General features: G+C 44.0%; 1 protein-coding gene across 2 annotated transcripts in view; it reads right to left on the bottom strand.

Moving 5' to 3' along the window:
• Window positions 1-417: 417 nt before the first annotated feature.
• Window positions 418-19379, bottom strand: part of hs3st2 (heparan sulfate (glucosamine) 3-O-sulfotransferase 2) — a 230524-nt gene continuing 211562 nt past the window's right edge. For both annotated transcript variants that reach the window (XM_061847388.1, XM_061847387.1), the window contains exons 9-10: window positions 14487-15247; window positions 418-2459 (exon numbers count right to left, since the gene is read on the bottom strand). In XM_061847388.1, the coding sequence (XP_061703372.1) occupies window positions 1841-2459; window positions 14487-14953 (1086 nt within the window). In that variant the 5' untranslated portion in view covers window positions 14954-15247 and the 3' untranslated portion in view covers window positions 418-1840. The remainder of the gene's footprint in view (window positions 2460-14486; window positions 15248-19379) is intronic.

Below are 19379 nucleotides of genomic sequence, written 5' to 3' on the forward strand. Positions count from 1 at the left end.
GTGTGAAAATCAGGCAGACAGCACAGTGAACATGCATCGATTTTGACTTCAACTCACCCACCTTGTGTCAGATATTCCAAAATCAGTCGATATCGGCGTACGGTCACGACTCGGTCGGCTATTGACCGTTAATCGTTGAAGCATCAGGTAAGAATAGGAAGAACTGAGCTGCGGTAAACGGCAAACATTTGTTTCTGTTGCTATTAGCGTCGTCGTGATTGAGACAAATGTGACAACTGTCAGTTCTTTTCGAAAGTCCGTGCGGGGACCTCACCCAGAGGAAAACTGGCCGTGTATTCCGAACACATCGAAAAGCAATCAGAGCTGATGAATATTAAAGCGGTGCCATTCGCACGTGAGGCGCTAACACAAAAAAGGCCTTGAAGAATTAATGCAGCTTGTTTGCTAATTTATTAATGTCATTTACAAGCACAGGACAGCTGTAATTCATTTGAATTGTATATTTTTTGGAACTAAGTGGGATCTTTAGCCACATTTCCAGTCTCGTTCGACTGACAGACCACCGTCAGACAGAAATGACCGTTCTCTGTCGATCAATCAAGGGACTGCGGTGTGCGTGTGTGTTGCTCCGCCCTTGATGTTCTCTACCATTTTGTTTGGTGGTACAATGTGGATCAGTTATTTTGGCATCCCATACATATTCACCGAACAGGTGAAGACCAAAACAAACAAAAACACCAGCATGGCTCTTTACTGTTCCTGTTAATGTGGCCTGATGTCTGGATTCAATTCCAGAAATATTTCAAGAGTTTTAGGGCAAAGTTCTGGTATCGGAACAGATCCGACGTCCTGTCCGTTCGTGACGCATCCAATTCCGTGACATGGTTTGTTAGATGAGATCAGAGTCACTTTGTCAACAGATGTCTTCCTCAACGTTTTCAGAGATTTAAGAGCTAAATATTTATTCGGAGCGCGTAGAACGCCCCCCGTTTGAGTGAGATGCATTTATTCCTGCAAAATTGCTCGAAGCTATTCCAGTAAACATGTCTGGTTATTTGATAAGATCACATTTTGTCAACATTGAACGTGTCCAACTTTCTTTTTGTATCTGAGACATTATTAAATCCTAGGGGACAGTTTGTTACTGTTCCTGTACATACCATCAATTTTTTTAAAGAGAATGTTTTGTGACGCAGCTTTTGTAGAGAGTTCGTGGGTTGAATAACTTTGAGTGCATAAAACTTCCTGTTTTTGCATGACACATTCAACCCCCCCCCCCAACATAGCTCGTTACTGTTGCTGTAAATACTGTCAGTTTTTGCATGAGCTTTTCATTTTATCTGTCAAAATGTCTTCCTAAATGTTTCACGGCTTTAAGGTTTGATCCTGTTGCCGTACATAGTATCTGTTTTTTGGGATGAGATCGTCTTCATCTTGTCAGGCGTTTCAAATAAATATTTCAGGGCTTAGTGTTTGTATTTATGCGCTTACAACTTCCAGTTTGTGCGTGACACATTCAATCCCACCCCACAGCGAGCTCCGTTACTGGTCGTGGTTTTAGGATGAGCTCATATTCACTGTGTCCACGTGTGTTCTTTCAGGGGCAGTGTATTTGAAAATCTTCGACACATTTGATCCCTGGTCCGTATGTTTGTGTAAATGGCATCAGAATAAGCTCATTTTGGCAACAAATTTCTCAGAAGAAGGGCAAATCATTTAGATTTGACCACATGGAATTTCCTAGTTTATCCGTGGCACATTCAATCCCCTGGTTTGAGTGATCAATCAGGTCTTTGGATGACGTTTTGTCAAGCACCTTCTACAGTTTTCAGCACTCTCAAGGCAAAGTATTGGTACTTGGCCAAGTCGAACTTCCTCTTCAATCCCATTTGAAGTCCTGTCCGACCGTTTCGAAGAACTTGACGTTGAAGGGTCTATAAAACTCCTGCAGTTGCTCGATGACCTCCCGCTCTATTTGCACGTGAGTCCTGCCCTTGGATTTCCCCAGGCAGCGAGGCTGCCCGCTGCTCTCTGGCTTCTTCAGACACGGGAAGCCCTTGGTCCTGTTGAAGTAGAAGTGCTTATCCGAGATGATCCGCTTGAGTCCTAGGAAGTCCTGAATGCGGCCCATCTCGCCCGCCGGATCTGTAATGAGCCGCTCGCCGCTTACAAAGTGCATCTGCGAGAGGCGGAAGTAGCGCAGCCAGTTCTCCAGGTGCAAGATGTACATTCCAATGCGGATGGCATTCCACGAGCTGTCCACGACTCCCAGGCTCCTGTTCTTGAAGGCCAGATCCTCAAAAGTGGGTATGTCGGGCTTCTTAGACAGAGTCTGCGTGTAATCCGAGATGGCCCGGGTGACCGGGTTGCGTACCACCACGATCAGCTTGGTCTGCTGGGACATGCTGGAGATGCGGCGAGGTGCCTCCCTGGTGACAAAGTAGCTGGGGGTCTTCTCCAGCGTAATTTGACCGTCCAGTGTCCGCGGCATGAGACCCCTTGAGGGGGAAAAAACACAGAACACAACAAGTTGTTTAAGGAATAGGCTACTATGACTACAAATACAGTACTGAAGGTTAAAGTGACAATCGTAGACGGCAACAAGTAGCAAAACATAATAAAAGTAATAACTTCTTTCCAGACCACAAAGTGTCACTGCATTGTCTTGCCATTTTCTCAAGGCGCCGCACTTCAGTGTGTTGGATGATTAAAGACGACATTTGTTCATTATGAGTGTGGGCAGGCTTCGATTAAAAGCTAACCTTTCAAACTCCAGCCATAGGTTACCTCTAAAGTCTCACCGCTATCGATCCGTTTCGCTTTATTCATCCCGAGTCGTCGGGGGCCCCCGGAGCCTCGGGGGCCAGAGAGCAAACAATTAATCTTTCACGAGAATGCCGGCTCCCCCCGAGCAGACGGAAACTTTTCACAGGAGGTGCGCCAACCATTGTGGTGACGATTGCAACCGCGGCGTGGACGTGGTCTGCTGCAAGCTGTCAACGCACAGACAAGTGGCCGACAATGTGAAAGGTCACAGATGGTGTTCTTGAAATAGTACAACATCGACGGGTTACTTGGAAACACGCACTACATGATTGTACTGAACTGTCTGCATTCCTTGACTTGATACTACGAACACTAGACTAATGAGGTCCGTTGCAAGAGCTGCATTCAAATTGAAGAAATTAATGATAGGTACGACCCTGGTGATATCTTTGCATCCAAATCCTGTAGGCGGCAGTAATGATACCAAAGAAAAACCTGGTTCCAAATGTCACCTACAGGTAGATCATCACAGCTTCATTTGTTTTAGCCACTGTGTCACTCTCTGACTTGGTCCGAATGTTTGCGGACTGTGAGACCAAAAAGCGGAGTCCAGATCTGTTGTCAAATTAAGTGGATCATTCCCTGATCTACAAACGAAAAGACTAATCGACAGACCGACCAAGCTACCATCTAACTTAATTGGCTGACAAACAAATTAGTTTACAAGCTGCCCCAAAATTTAACAGGTCCTTCCCCAATCCATATCCCATTGATCTACTAATTAACTAACGGACCAAGAGACGAACTGACAGACAAGGCAACCATTTGGCTGACTGGCTCACTAACCAACTTACGATCCGTATCAAAACTGATTACTTCCATGCACCATCAATCAGCCAACCAGACAGACACACCAACCATCCGGCCTGCCAATTGACCAACTAACTTAAAAAATACCAAACCGACCCATAAAGCGAACGTGCAACCAAAGAACCAGATAAGTTGCTGATAAAAAAAGCAGACCTACCGATTAACTGACTGATTGACTTTGTAAGATCAACCAACTGACAAAATGACCCGCTGGTTTATTAACCGATAGTCTGACTGTTTAAGCAACTCACGGTCTTACCAATTGAGTAACTAACCAAACAACTAACCACCGTAACTCATTGACTGCAGACAAATGAACTCAACAACACAAAAATAATCATTTCACACGATTCATGCCGAGAATTCCCAATCAGGGTTCAAATTCAAATTTGTTTACCTTTATTTTAAATGACAAAAATGCCCAACCAGAACCTTCTTCTACAAACCGAATGACTGACCTACAATTGACCAACTGTTCTACAAACTAAGGAACCTCCATACAAGATTTTTGCAAATACAAAAAGGAACAAAAACTGCACCGGTGGCAAGAAAATGAATCCCGCACTGTATATTTTGTAAAAAGACCTAATCTTTATCTTGTTATTTCACAAACTGAGTTGGCGGTGAATTAAAGTTTAAGTCAAGTTGCATTAGGAGGCTTGGCAGTGACATTTTAATGACTCGGAGAAAATGAAGTCGAGTGAGGCGAGGACGGCGCGTTCGATACTGTTAACGCGGAGACGCTGCTGCTGCTCAAAAATGCTTAAACACTACGGTAACTGCGCACTGTGTACTCACCTGCTCGACAACTTTAATTAGTTAATACTTGATGAGATACATCATTAGAAATCCAGCATTTTTAATATTTAATAGTTTCCAATGAGTGAGCCATTAGAAGGGGGACGTTGTTAATAGTGGCATTATTATTTTATTCTGCATTATCTAGTCACTGCGCGTCTTGCATTGAATGAGCGTCGGACCATCTTTTAGAAAAGACTGCATGCTTACCTTCGCCATACTGGACACCTCATTAGGTGCGCGATCTAATTACCTTAAATACATTAGTTCAGGTCTTGGATCTATTGGATTGAGCAGGTGTATCTAATGCGTCTCGCGAGTGTGAATCCACACTTCGGTGCACTAATGATCTCTTTGAGCTTGAGACTTCATATTTAGAAAAATAACCTGACGTGCTCTCTCCTCAAAAATAATCTGAAATATTGGGTTCTAAATTTAGCGGAGTGTCGCATTTTAAGTTACAGAAAAGAGGCTCCTCCTCGTCCGAGAGGTAGGATTAAATTCAGATTCGACTCATTTTGAAATTCAGGAGAAAAGTGATGCAATAGAGCAAAGCTGATTTATATTTTTTTATTATATTAATGAGAAATTTGTCTGTCTCAACTTCCAAGCGTTAAAGATCAATTAGAATAGTTCGAAAAGGACATCCTGGGCATTTGAAAATGAAATTACCTTGTAAACCAGATAAAAGGACCACAAAGGTTATGAAAATGTTTTTTAAAAAAGGTTAGGTGTGGACTGGGAATTTCACATATAACGCATCAGAGTCAACAAAGATGCTGATTATTAAATGTATAAAAATGTATAGTTTCGGAACAAAAGAATTCCGGTAGTTGAACTTAAAAATGCTGAGGTTGCTTTATGTTGAATTTGCATTATGATTTATTTAATAAACACACCCATTGGCAATATTGTTTCAGTCACATCGGCTAGTGCGACCGACTCGGAAGGCCGTGGGCAGATTACATTGACATGGATGGCAACACAAATATACTGAAATCTGATTGGCCAAAAAAAAAAAAAAAAAAAAAAAAAAAAAAAAAAAAAGGAAAACTCTATATCTAACATCCGGATCTTGAGCATGTACTGGAAGCGGTGCAGCCAAGATAAATGCTCCGAAATGAAGACAATGTTGGGGATGGGACTATTTCATTTACCGTAATTCCCGGCCTACAAAGCGCACCTGGTTATAAGCCTCACCCAGTACATTTGGAAAGGAAATACCATTTGGTACATACATACGGCGCAGCTGTGTAAAAGCCCACATTAAAACACGAGATATTTACAAAGTAAGACGGTACACAGAAAGTTTAACGCTCGCGCCGTCACGCTAACAGTACCGGTTGAAAAACATACCGGTAAAAATCACTGACACATGGCAGTAAACGCTAGCGCAGCTCGCTAACAGGGCCGGACCGGTAAAAGTCACTTCCTCGGCACATATATTCCACAAAAATGCACAAATTAGCTACATCACCACATAATCCGCAGGGTTGAAAGTGAAAAAAGTCGCTGCTTATAGGCCGTAAATTGCGGTATTAACTATTCGTGATGTCTTCCCATGTTAAAAACGAGTAGGAGCAAACAACACCACGCGCCCTTCCGGAAGGCTCCTCAGCAGGTACTTTGGGTCAAGAGCGGAACACATGGCGCCCGCTGCTCCCTCACTTAATGAGCGCTCACTACTGAAGCGACCTCCGAGAGCGCCCGGCGGCGGTGTCGCTGCGCGATTTATCTCGCTGCTTCGATGCGCCAGGGAAGCGAGAGGTCTCAGGGGTTCACGCTGGCTTCCCTTCGGGAGGTAGTCGCATCGTTACGGAGGAAGACGACACCCATGTCTTTTAATTCAAAGTAGCAAGGACTCTTTATTATGCTGTGATACCGCCGCAGTGTGCATCTCGACTGCGGTAACAAGTGACTTACACCACAACGACATTGGGACTGTGGTTGTTTGATGAATTTGTATACGTGTGTGGACAAAATTATTGGAACACACAGCGCTAAGCCGATTTTGAGGCAAAAAGAGGTGAGTTGGGTATTCTTGATGAGGTTTCTTCCTGCAACACTCCCCACGGATGCCGCGAAAACTAGCATAACTACGGCTTTTTTACGGCAAGTTTGGGTTCAAAGTATCATGCCATCATTTCATGGTTGTGCGCGTTATCAGTTAGCATAAAGAGGAATCTGTTGCATATTTACCGCGTTTGGTGAATTGATGCGCACAAGGCAAGAGCAGCTGTAGCTTTAATTTCCATCGACAGCAGAGGGCGATATTGCCCAACATGGCGGCCCCCCTCAGTTGGATGAAAATGGAGTCATTAATCTGTTTAATTTTCATCACGCAAATGCAACATCAATCAGAATACCGTGAATTGAATAGTGGGGGCACATCCAAAGTACGCTTGATAAAAACGTAGTTTCGATCCACATTTAAAAAAAAAAAAAAAAATTTCGATGTAAAACTGGTGACAGATTAAAGAACAGAGCACCCATATTTAAGTTTGAGTTACATATGGCCATAAGACCATGGCTAAATCTTTAAATCCTATAGTTATATGTTGTGTGAACAGAAGTGGAGGTCCAGCACAAAGGTCAAGGTCATCCATCGTTGACTCATCCGCTCGCCAACAATCGATGAACTCGGAATGTATGGCTGTCACTTGACTGGGCCTTGAACTCAAGAGCGCCACGGAGAGTCGTCTCACTTTATGTTCGCAGCTGAACAAGTGAAGCGGGGAGAGTTACAAAAATCAGATGGATTTGCGGACAGTCAAGATGGACTTGATTTGACGTGGGGGGAAAAAAAATACAATTACCCCTCCACCCTTTCCTGACTTTTTCTACATGACGAGCGTGCACCGGTGGCCCACGACGAGGCGCTCTACAGCAGCCAGGCCGGCGGACTATCCGAAGACGTTCCCTAGAGTCGGGGACATGGCTAGCTACCTAATCGCACATCTCAATTATGCTAAATAACGGCAAAGGTATTGATATCCATCTCTATTATAAATGTGAAAATGTGTTAATGAATTTAAAGGTCCTTTAAGGGCAAGTTTTGAAGGACTAAGATGAAAAATATGGTAAGCATGATTGACGCGACAAAGGCAATTTTTTATCATAAATACTGATAAACGCTGGTTTAAGGCAAAAAATAAAAAATAACTGACGGTGGGCTGTTCATGCCATACACGCAGGCATATTGCCCTTAAAATTGTTTTGTATTTTATCAAAATAGAAAGAACAACAATTACGGTAAAGCCTCGGTTCTTAAACATCCCCGTTTTCGGACAAATCAGTTTTCGAATGAAATTTTCTATATTTTTTTTGCTTCTGTTTTCGAACGAAAATCGGTACTCGAACGCCCCCGGCAAAACCCGGAAATGACATATTGCACGCGGCCAGACCAGCTGACCCGCGACGCGCTTTGTTGTGAATTCCCACACCGCTGAAAAACCCCCGGAAATAACATAATGTGTGGGGCGCAAGCAGTTGACTCACCCACCACGCATTTCGAACGCCCCCCGAAAAAAACCCGCAAATGACATAACCAACAACCAGCGCACTTTTGTTATTCTGGATAACGGAGCTTCTGTACACAGATGTGTCCCAGTAGCGACTGTTGTTTTTCTTCTTATCAAAGAGATTATTGAATTAGTATTAACCCCCAATCATGGCTCCAAAGAAGGCAATTTGCTTGTTTAAAGTCATTCTGCACTTTTGTAAATAAAAAAAAAAAGTTTACAAGGCTGGAGGCCGAGTTGCTAGAGATACGGCAATGCACTCCAAGCCTAGCGTACGCTACGTTAAAAGAATACATTTTCAGCAAAAAATAAATATATTTCTTAAATTATTTTATTATATAAAGTACTTAAACTATAAATGTATTTCTACTTTGCAGTTTTATTATCAGGAAAAGCTAAAAGAAAAATTTTTTAGGCTTGGAACACATTATTTCTTCATCCATTCATTGTAATGGGAAACATCGATTCGGTTTTCGAACAAATCACTTCATGCAACCGTTTCCTGGAACGGATTGTGTTCGAGAACCGAGGCATCGCTGTACTTGTCTTTGTAAGTAATAATAACGACCTCCATTGAACAATATGCAGACCCAAAGTCAAGCTTGTGCGTCCTCTCGAGATCTTCCACTAAACGGTAAAATTTAGGACAATCTTAAAGGGTGACATTGGCTTTCGTTTTTTTTTTTTTTTTTTTTTTTTTGTCCAGTCCTTTCTTTTGTTACGCAGCCGTGACTACTGATGAAGTGTACCAAAATACAGGTGTCAGAGGAGCATTGGAACACTTAGGCAGTCCAAATTGAGTACTCTCCTCACTTGAAGAAAGTAACTTAGGGAGGAGGGGAAGCGTGCCCCATTTGTCCTCAAATGCGCCGAAAGGCTGACACACCGTGAACGGAATAAAGCTAAGGTAGAACGGCGTCGGAGGTGGGGGATGTCCTCAACTCCGGTGATTCTCATAAAGTCTCAGTTGCTGCGCCTCGTAAAAGAAAAAAAGACGACAAAAAAAGGCATCTTCCTCTTTTCCTAATATGACAGATAGAATGTCGAGAGCTGCTCCATTATTAAAGTATCGCTCCAAAATTAGACCATTAAAGACGTCCGGTCATGTATCAAACGCGGGACTTTTCTACTGCAGAGGGTTCAGCTCGGATAAAAAGTGATAAATGCAAGTTCAAAGAAAAAGTTCAGCAACAAAAAAATAAGCTTCACGACAGACACACTTGACCTTGAAACGCTCGTTCTCTGACCGCAGGCTCTTACTTTGGAATAACAATTATGCAAGCGCGCACGGGGAAATGACTGACATTTGCTCGACTTGAGCGGCAAGACATCGAATTGAAGCCGTTTTTAAAGGGGCTGTCATGTTAACGGGAGGCACGAAAAAAAAACGAATCAGCCGAATGGGATCGTAACGGAATAACCGAGTTAAGCTGGCGAAATCGCATTCGGGGATCGTACATCTGGTAAACGCACAAGTTGTTTGCAAATGGACAGGCATAACAATCGCACGTGATAGTTATCCGGACAACTGAGGAGCTATCGCTTTTATTTGGGTAGCGTTCTTCCTGTTTTTGCCCATTTGGCTCTGAAAGGCTTCCACCTGAACATCGACCGACGTGTCACGATAGGGGTCATTAAATTTCGCCACTACGCTGCGCCCACACAGCAATGACGAATACTCAAAATCGCTGCAATTTCGTGTCACTCTTCCATTTAGTATCCCTGGTTGAAATTCTGCGGCAGTTGAAGGAAATCTTGACAATGGGGTCTGTCGAGGACCCCCCAAAAATAAACCTAAAATGGTCGCTTCACACTAAAATTCCAGACTCGCCTCATCTGTTTGGTCATTGGCTTCTGGAGACATTTTTTGGGGGACTCTTCAGGGAATCATTTCATGACAGGCGGTCCCACCAAATTTCACGTTGCTCTGGGAAGCCACCTTCGCGGAACGGATTTTCAAAAATGTGCGACTAAGCAAAAATGGCGGTATTAAGCCAAAACAGATGACTTCCTGTTTCTTCTCTGGCACGTGGCCTTGAGACGTTTTTATGAGTCTACTCATGAAAGAGATTCTGACCAAATTTCATATTGCTAATCTACACTGGGCGGCACGGTGGAACAGCTGGTAAAGCCTTAGCCTGACAGTTCTGAGGTCCCGGATTCAATCCAAGACCCGCCTATGTGGAGTTTGCATGCTCTCCCCCAGGCCTGCATGGGTTTCCTCCGGGCACTCCGGTTTCCTCCCACATACCCAAAAACATGCAACATCAATTGGACACTCTAAATTGCCCCTAGGTGTGATTGTGAGCGCGGCTGTTTGTCTCAATTTGCCCTGCGATTGGCTGGAAACCAGTTCAGGGTCTTCCTCGTTGACTGCTGGGATAGGCTCCACCACTCCCACAACCCTCGTGAGGATAAGCGGCAAAGAAAACGGATGGATGGATAATCTACACTGTTTTCAAAATATTCCAGATGGGCACTACCAAGCCAAGAAGGATTCGCTTTGCATAATTATCATTTCAATCATGATCTTGAAGCTTGAATTCTACTCGCAGCAGCATCAACAACGCTGGCCGTAGAGCGGCACGAGTGAGTTTACTGTACAGCCTCCGGCAACGCGGCAGTCAAGGATATTTATCGGTAGAGGCGCATCTTGCCACGGATGTTGGGGATCTTCAAAAGGACGCGGGGACGCAGGAGCGAGAGTTCAGGCAGGATTTGATCTCGGCGGACACGCCCGTTTGCCAACGAGGAAGAAAGGGGGGCCGCGTTAGAACGCAACCGCAGCATTGCTGACTGCTGAAATCGCATTATCTGCCGGCCGCAGGATGATATATTTATATACACGCACACATAGGAGCGCATTCAAGCATAGATGGACTATTTATTGTGGTGGTACTAGAGTTGGGCAGAAATAGGGAACTGGCAAATACGATACGGATACTGATTGTATCAAACTCCGGAGATTGTGGGATAAGTGAGACACGCGAAGAAAAGTTGATTGTGGTATTTAACTGTAGTACCGGGGGAAGAGATGAAATAGTCGGAAAATGTCATCACACGAGAGTGAGCGTCAATATCCCGGCAAAAATGCAAAGAGACAATAATATTTGAATATATTAAGTGTTGAATAGAAAGAGACGAAAACGTCACAGAAAAATACAAATACACACAAAAAAATTAGGGAAAATTATGAGAAACAGGATTTAAAAATATATATCATATATAACAATGGTAGGTGACTTGTCAGAAAATTGATTCAATCAATTCCAAAATTGATTGAAAGTGACACTGTTCTCGTTTCAGTGAAGAAAAGCGCATATTACGCCATTATTCGGTATTAACCAGAGCAGTATACAAATGTGAAGTAGGTCTAATCACATGGTCCCCTTATCATTTTTTAATTGAAGTGAATCCCATCATGTGATTAAATTGTAGTGTAATTTAATTTGAATCAATTAGACTGATTATCAAAGTGAATCAGGCTCTAATTAGGGGGGGGGGTTGTGTTGTATCGTAATTGGTGTGAATCGGAGTTATTGGAGTGAATCAGATCGTGGTTGGACCGAATTGCATTGGGATTGAAGTATCATATTTTAGCGAACATTACCGTACTCAATTAACATGATCATATTTTACTGAAAGTGAAATGAATCGTATAATGATTGCAGTGACCAAAATTGTGATCGAGGTGAATTGTTATCGTTTAGAGTGAATCGTATCACATCGTGATCGCATGAACATATCAGGATTGCAGTTTGTCATATAGTCGTAGCCATATCATAAATGGAGTGACTCATATTTTAATCCATGTGGGGTGAATCATGATTGCAGCAAATCATATCACGATCAGAGGGAACCGAAATGAATCGTGTCATAACCGGAGTGAATCACATCATGGCAGTGAATCGTATCATGCCACTTGTGATTGGAGCGATTCGAATCGTAACTGGAGTCAATTGCATGGCGTCAGGACCATCTGATTCGTTGGCAGTGTTACCGAGATACTTATCTTCGTGCCTTCGTCACTGGGGATACTTCGACGAGCTACTTCCTGGCAATCGATCCTGAGGTCAGGAATTAGATTCAATTTGAAAATATCAGAAATTCCAGTCGAGAGAACAATCAATGGGTGACATTTTTTGGTAATTGATTACGGGATTCATTCATCAAAGGAAGACGCTGTTGAAGGTCTGAAATTAAAGTGTCAATTTAAGTGGCTTGAGTAAAGACGACGCCGTCAAAACACAAAAGTGCTCCTTTGACTCCTGATGGCTGTCATCCTTTTTTTTTTCCGGTTTCCTTCAACACTTCACTCGCTCACGTCGCACCGTAGCATGTTTTCCAGAAGACAGGCCGACGCGCGCGCTCCCGAGCGTCAAACATAATGAAACATGACGCCCAGAATGTTTGAACGCCGTCGTTTACAGTCTGCGCACTCGTTTTCGTCTGACGCGCTTCATTTAGACTCGTACACATGCTCGGCCGGTCGAGATCCTTCTTCGCGGGAGTGTTGCAAACGCCGCTAGCCCGCCTGGGTCGTCGGTCCCGACTACAAAATCCATCCAGTCTCTGTACTGCATATTCTCGTTAAGGGTACGGGGTGAGTTGGAGCCAATCTGGGCTGACTTTGGTCGAGAGGCGGGGTACACCCTGAACTGCTAGCGAAAATAAAGTACATGCCCGTTTGAGTCTGTGGTGCAGAACTGAGTCACACCGATTAAACAAAGACCCAATTTTTTTTTTTAGCCGAACAAGAAACAGGCACAGCAGTCCCTGTTGAGGATAGTCTTCCGATCGGGACATTCCGTCACTCCACCCCATCTACCATCAGCAATTGACCTTTCCGACCGGTCAATCACTCGCACAATAATAGCCAATCAGATATCCGCATTGTCTAAACACGCCCCTCTTGCCGTATCGCCCCACAAGCAATGCTGGTTCCCAGTAGTGTGCACTCGGAAAAGTTAATGTTACAAAGAAAATGGTCCTCAGTTGCGCTTGGGGAATTCTGATGAAAGATATCCTGCTAGGTTACAAGGGGCCCCCTTTATTCATTTTCCAAAGCCTAAAACACAGTTGACGAAGTGTCTACGATGGATTAAGGCCCGTGGAAGAGCGCACGTACAACTAGATTGCCTATTTGTACTGCATCGGACTTTTAAGACAGAGGACTGGGTTCCATTACGAGCCAAGTTAAATACACCCACTCACTTATAAAGACTACAAGGATATTACTCGTGATCTTTCCAAGTAAAAAGTACTCGCCCTGCTTTACATACGCGGTACGATTCCACTATTTTATCCTGTTGGATTTCAATATGTCGTTTTTGAGCCGCCAAACTTTTTTGCATCGATCGCCAACGTTTCGCTGTAACTGTGACATTGCGTCCTGCTCCGTCCAAAATCTTAATTCCGTGTACATGTCCTTGCATGAAATAGTTGAGACCTCTTTGTAGAACTCTCTTGGACAAGTCTGACGCGTTTGGCAGAAAATGTATCCCAATATTATCTGGAATACGCGATAGAGAATCGACTTCAAACATGTTCTGTTCAATCGCCATTTTGGAAGCTTGTGGGATAGAGCTAAGGGGGCGGAGCTTAAACTCGCCATTGGAAAGGTCCATTACAAACATGCACCAAAGGAGATTTTGCTAGTACATCTTACGATGGTGAATCCCCCTCGTATGGCACAAAATATCAGACCTGGCTTGAACAACTCCATGGCAGAACAACGGGTTCTGGACCAAGGTTTTAGCTTGCCCATTACAATTTACATTACATAGCATGTTAGCATTAAGCTAGCAGACTTTTGTTTCGCGTGTGACTGGTAGGACTATAAACAAGCAAACAAAAAAATTGCTTAATATGGTCTCTCTGTATCATGGCTGTTCACCTACTGGGTCCGGAACGTAAACCGGTTTTTACTGTATTGTTTTGGAAGCAAAAAACACCTCAGCGGCCGTCTACTGCGCTTTTATAATTTCCCGGTTTTCCCCTGGGTAGACTAAAACAAAGTTACACACTCCACACAAACGAAAATTGCAATTTTCCATTTTTTTCCCCCCAAACCCAGAATTCATGCTTTTTGTTGAAAGAGAAAAACAACTTCATAGGTGTTCAATTATAGAGATTCCGCTGTACATAAAAGATTTATAAATACACATTTTCAGAAGCATGCTTGAGTGCAACTTTTACATAAACAGTACTAGTTTACTCGGCCCTAGTGGAAATTAAAATTCATAATTTAGGCTCGTGTTGGACGTGTGCACCATTCCGTTGCAGCTGCAACATTCAATAACAATAAAGGCTTCTAATCCCTTATATTCAATTAACCGAGGTTAGATAGCTGACGTCATATGTGTATCCGTCATATTACATAAAAATTTCAACTTAAAAGTCGAATTTGAACAATTCCCGAGGCTTCCCAAATGCATCATATTAGCCTACCGCACCTCGTCGGACGGGTGCAAAAGTACGCCAAGTAAAACGACTGCAAACGCACGATGAATAAAAATAATAACTAAATAAAATGCATGGTCGAAGTGTGAAAAGTTAGCCTTCGCCCACCTGTACCAGTCCAGTCCTCGGTCGTAGTTGCGGTCGAAGAAATGCGGCTCGGTTCCGAGCGCGCGCACATCTGGATGGATGCGAATGAACTCCAGCACCGCCCTGGTTCCTCCTTTCTTCACTCCCACGATCAAGGCGCCGGGGAGTTTTTTATTTCCGTACCTTTGCGCCGAACTCGAGTTTTTCACCCAGCGAGACGGAGGAGGAGGAGGAGGTGGTTGACCGGCAGCGCCGGGCCGGGCCGCGGCGGCTCCGGCGGCGGCGCGGACCCCAAGCAGCCGGGCGCACTGCTCCGACTGGCCGAGAAGTTTCTTCCCGGCCGCGTTGGGGCTCGGCTGGCATCGGCTCCCCTCGTAGGGCCGCCCCGAGATGACGGTGGTGCGGCCGAAGATGATGCTGTAGCACAGGTAGGTGCACGACAGTGAGACGGTCAGCATGAAGGCGGACGACAGGAACCGCTGTGCCATGTCTCCATGGGGGCTCAGGGTTCTGCGTGGCGCTCCATTGGACCCGTCCTCTTCATCGTCACCGACCCCCTCCTCCTCTTCCTCACCTACTGTGCTGCAAACATGTGCTCCACCGGAGTTATCACTTGGAGCGAACTCCTCTCGCGGCGGACAAAGGTCCGGCACCTTCCCCCTCCATTGTGGACCTGGAAGTGGTCCGTCTCGTCTGGTGAAGCTCACCCAACCGATGAAAACCCAAACGACCCTCTGACGTCAGCACGGGGCTACCACTTGGAGGAATGCTGAGAGTCGAGCCTTCATTCCCGCACAAAAAAAAAAAAAAAAAAATCCTTTAGGGCGTGACGACTGAGAGATTTAGGGGTTAATTTGGTCAAGGGTTTGCGAAAGTACTCACACCCTTGTATTGAAGTAGAAAAAGGCAAGGATTCCATGTCGACCCATTACTGATTTTGTGAAACAATTTCTCAACATTCTCAACATTCATGCACCAATTCCTAAGCCACTAAATCAATCCTTGGTAAACGTTTTTTTATTTTATTTTAATTTTTTTTAATACAAAGTACTACCTAAAAAAAATATTCTAGCTTTCCTAGCACGTCTCTCACAAGGGCAATATACAGTAGCATAGTGGGCTCAAGTGTTCAAAAACAAAGGGAGAAGCTATAACATTATTGGAAGCAAATGTAGCAACACTGGTTGAATGTAGAAAATCATTAAAAAAAAAGATTGAATTAACACAAGTTCAATAAAAATCTAAAAAATAGCTAAATTTCTGGAAAAAAGAGCTAAGTTTTACATGTAAATAAACCTCATGTACTTCAAAGTTAAATACAACTAAATTGTGCATAAATATACTGTGTTGGATTTGGGAATAAATGGAAGCTACGGTAAAATTATTCAAAGTTTGAATAGTTCAGGGATGAGAATGACCAATTTGGAAAAATACTGAAAATGTCAGCCTTTGGGGGCATTCAAAGCAGGGTGCACCCCCCTTTGGGCACAATTTTTTTTTAATAAAACACACTGTTAAATAGTGACCTCTGGTTACTTCTAACAGTGCAAGTAGAGGGCAATCATAATATTTTGCAAACTTAAAATATGAGTCCAAACAACCAAAATGATTTTGCCAAACTTCAGACATAAAAATGTAAACTGAAATTTATTTCAAATAGGCTACTGCACTTGCAAGTTATAATTCAGAAATAAGTTCACAAGTCATTTCATACTAACAGTTGTCAATTATATAATATTTGAGAAATTTACCTCCAACTTACCTCTGTGTTTCCTGGTTTGGATACACACCTGGATATTTTTTTTGCTCATCGGCTTCCATAATTGATCATATCGGAACACAGAGTGCACAGCACTTTGCCGGGAACGTCCACGTTTTGTACGTGTTCGGTAAGACATGTTGATAACGTTTTTGTTCCTATCTGCAGGTTCCACTTTCACTTTCAAGCCACGCCCATTTAAAACAGTTTTTTTTTTTACCCAGTGTTTTTTTTTTTTTTTCAAATCAATTTCCCTGGCACGATCTTCATCTTTTTGCTCCGAGACTTTCGCCATACTGCAGACCGCTTGATAACATACGCGCACGTATGTTTATAAGTTATAACTACGCCGTAGTAAACAGAATGCTTCTCTATGAAACGTTAACATCAGAGTGGAAAATACGGACGAAATACCGCCAAAATGCTGCCGGAAATCGTAATGTTGTCGTTATTATAAACACCAATTTTAATGCAAACAGATAGCAATGTCGTTTTCCGCTATCACGGCTGTGACTAACTTCACGACGAGCGTTGCCGACGGATGCTGGCGGCCGGTCTTGATCACCCCCCCACACACAAATTTTCTCAATAGATTTACACATTTCGGAAAAATGGCAATTTCATCTGAAAAGAAACCCCACAGAATTCCATGAATCTGCGGAAAATTCTCATCCCCGATAGTTCATTCAGTGCTTTGTACTCGTAGCACACTTTGAGAATCACTCCGAACACGACGCCATTTTTCCATGAGTGTGCTGGGGTTTTTCAGACCCGCTTCAAAATGTTTAAAATTTGCGTTCCTGGTGCAATTATTGTTATTATTTTCTTGCGCGTTCACTTGGAGTCGGTCAACCCTAAAGTAAAACAAATGGCCTCAATAATAGTCGCACAAAAACAATGAACAGACGGCAGGGACTAGCCGAAGCTGAAAAGCAATTATGTGCATATTGATGAGCGCGTGTTGCTTGAGAAGCGTTCGCTCGCAGCCCGTCTTCACACTTGATGCCATTTCTCTCTCGGCATCCAAACGCACGCCAGACTCTTTGTTCTGCTCTTATGCAAATGGCCAAACGCCGTACTGTACGCCGGCCGTGTGTATCGAGCCCAAATCCGTCCCTCCCGCGCGCCATTTTCGCCTAAACGCCGTTAAACCGCCAGCTGCTTCCAGAGAATACGGTCCCTCGGCGATTCACAATAAATCAGCCCTCTTTAAATTCAAATCAACCGTCGGGAATCGCCGACCTTGCCGAGGCCCCTGTGGAAACGGAACACCTTCAAGGAGATCTGGGAACTTTTCCCGCGATTGCGGAGATTATAGGATCTCGGAATGTGCCGCGACACGGAGGAGCGGACGACGTTTGTCCGCATACGCTCCCCCTCCAGAAAAAAAGAGGCAGTCACATTATAAAACTGAGTGGCGTGTCGCGCCGAAAGCTGCACTTCTGCAACGGTTTCCTCTTCGCATCCGACGGACGATGTTCAAAAATGCAGAGTTTAGAGTCAGAACGTGTTAACGCCCACCCGAGTGTTGTCTTCACACTCTCAGCTGCCAATTTGCAGCGCCCATTGCACATCTTTCGGGCTTGGGTAACAAACAACGTTTAACATTATTTAATTACAAAAATTACATAATTTGCTTTTGCCGCTTATCCTCACGAGGGTCGCGGGAGGGAGCCTATCCCAGCTGTCAACGGGCAGGAGGCGGGGTTACACCCTGAACTGGTTGCCAGCCAATCACAGGGCACATAAGACACAAACAGCCACACTCACAATCACACCTAAGGGCAATTTAGTGTGTCCAATTTATGTTGCATGTTTTTGGGATGTGGGAGGAAACCAAAGTTCCCGGAGAAAAGCCACGCAGGCACGGGGAGAACATGCAAACTCCACACAGGCGGGGCCGGGATCGAACCCGGGTCATCAGAACTGTGAGGCCAACGCTTTACCAGCTGTTCCATCATGCCTTGTAAGTCATTTATAAAACATGTAATTTATTTACAGTTGCTTTTGAAAATGACCCCGATTACAAATGTTGTTAGTGTTATCAACACTTCTCTGCGCCGTGTTAAATTTAAAAGATGTTCATCGTCGCTTTACAGGGGCTTTAACGTGGAGAGTTTTGTTGTTTTCAGATTTTTTACACTTGTGTGACAACGAAGAACACATGGAACTCATCTTGGGGGCTTTAATTCCTCCCTGACCCAATATTTATTATTTTACACTTTATGTGGAAGTTAGGCGGCACAGTGGGGCATCTGGAAAAAGGTTGGCCTCACGGTTCTGACGTCGCGGGTTCGAACCCGGACCCGCCTGTGTAGAGTTTGCATGTTCTCCCCGTGCCTGCGTGCGTTTTCTCCGGGAGCTCCGGTTTCCTCCCACATCCCAAAAACACGCGACTTTAATTGGACACTCTAAATTGCCCATAGGTGTGATTGTGAGTGCGACTGTTTGTCTCGACGTGCCTTGCGATTGGCTGGCGACCAGTTCAGGGTGTACCCTGCCTCCTGCCCGTTGACAGCTGAGATAGGCTGCTGCACTCCACGTGACCCTTGTGAGGATAAGCAGCTAAAAATGGATGGATGGATCTTACTCTTAAGACTGTTTTAAGGTCACTCAGAAATGTGCTTGTGTTGCTTTTTTTATGTCTAGAATTTGACCTCTAAACTGGTTATTTACATTATTTCCTAGGAGGGAAAAAATGTCTTCAACATTTTTGAAAAGTAACTTTCAATGGGAAGTTGCGGTAAAATAAAAAAAAAAAAAATGTGTAGCCATAGTGGTTAAGTCATTTTTTCTGAGACAACTTTTTTTCCCTCCCCCCGCCCCCTAAATGCAGTATTGTGAAACATTTATTACACTCCACGCACTCTAAAATTGCCTCATAGAGAAAGCCAATTCATCGAGTCCTGACAGAGTTATTTCGACGTCGCGCGATGCAGTCGCCGAAGACGTTGTTTAATGAAGAGAGTTATTCCATCCATCCCCAACGCGGTGAGGAAAACAGCGGATGATTTAATATGCTCATCCGCGCCCCTCGAGGGCAAGCCCGTTCCCTCACGAGGCTTAAAAACTAAACACGGGACGGCGCCGACTCCAAACGACCAAATGATTTCATTAACGGCGGGCCGTCTGACATTTACGCGACGAGAGAAGAC

This window comes from Syngnathoides biaculeatus, chromosome 16 (genome assembly GCF_019802595.1).
Source record: "Syngnathoides biaculeatus isolate LvHL_M chromosome 16, ASM1980259v1, whole genome shotgun sequence".
Taxonomy (NCBI): Eukaryota; Metazoa; Chordata; class Actinopteri; order Syngnathiformes; family Syngnathidae; genus Syngnathoides; species Syngnathoides biaculeatus.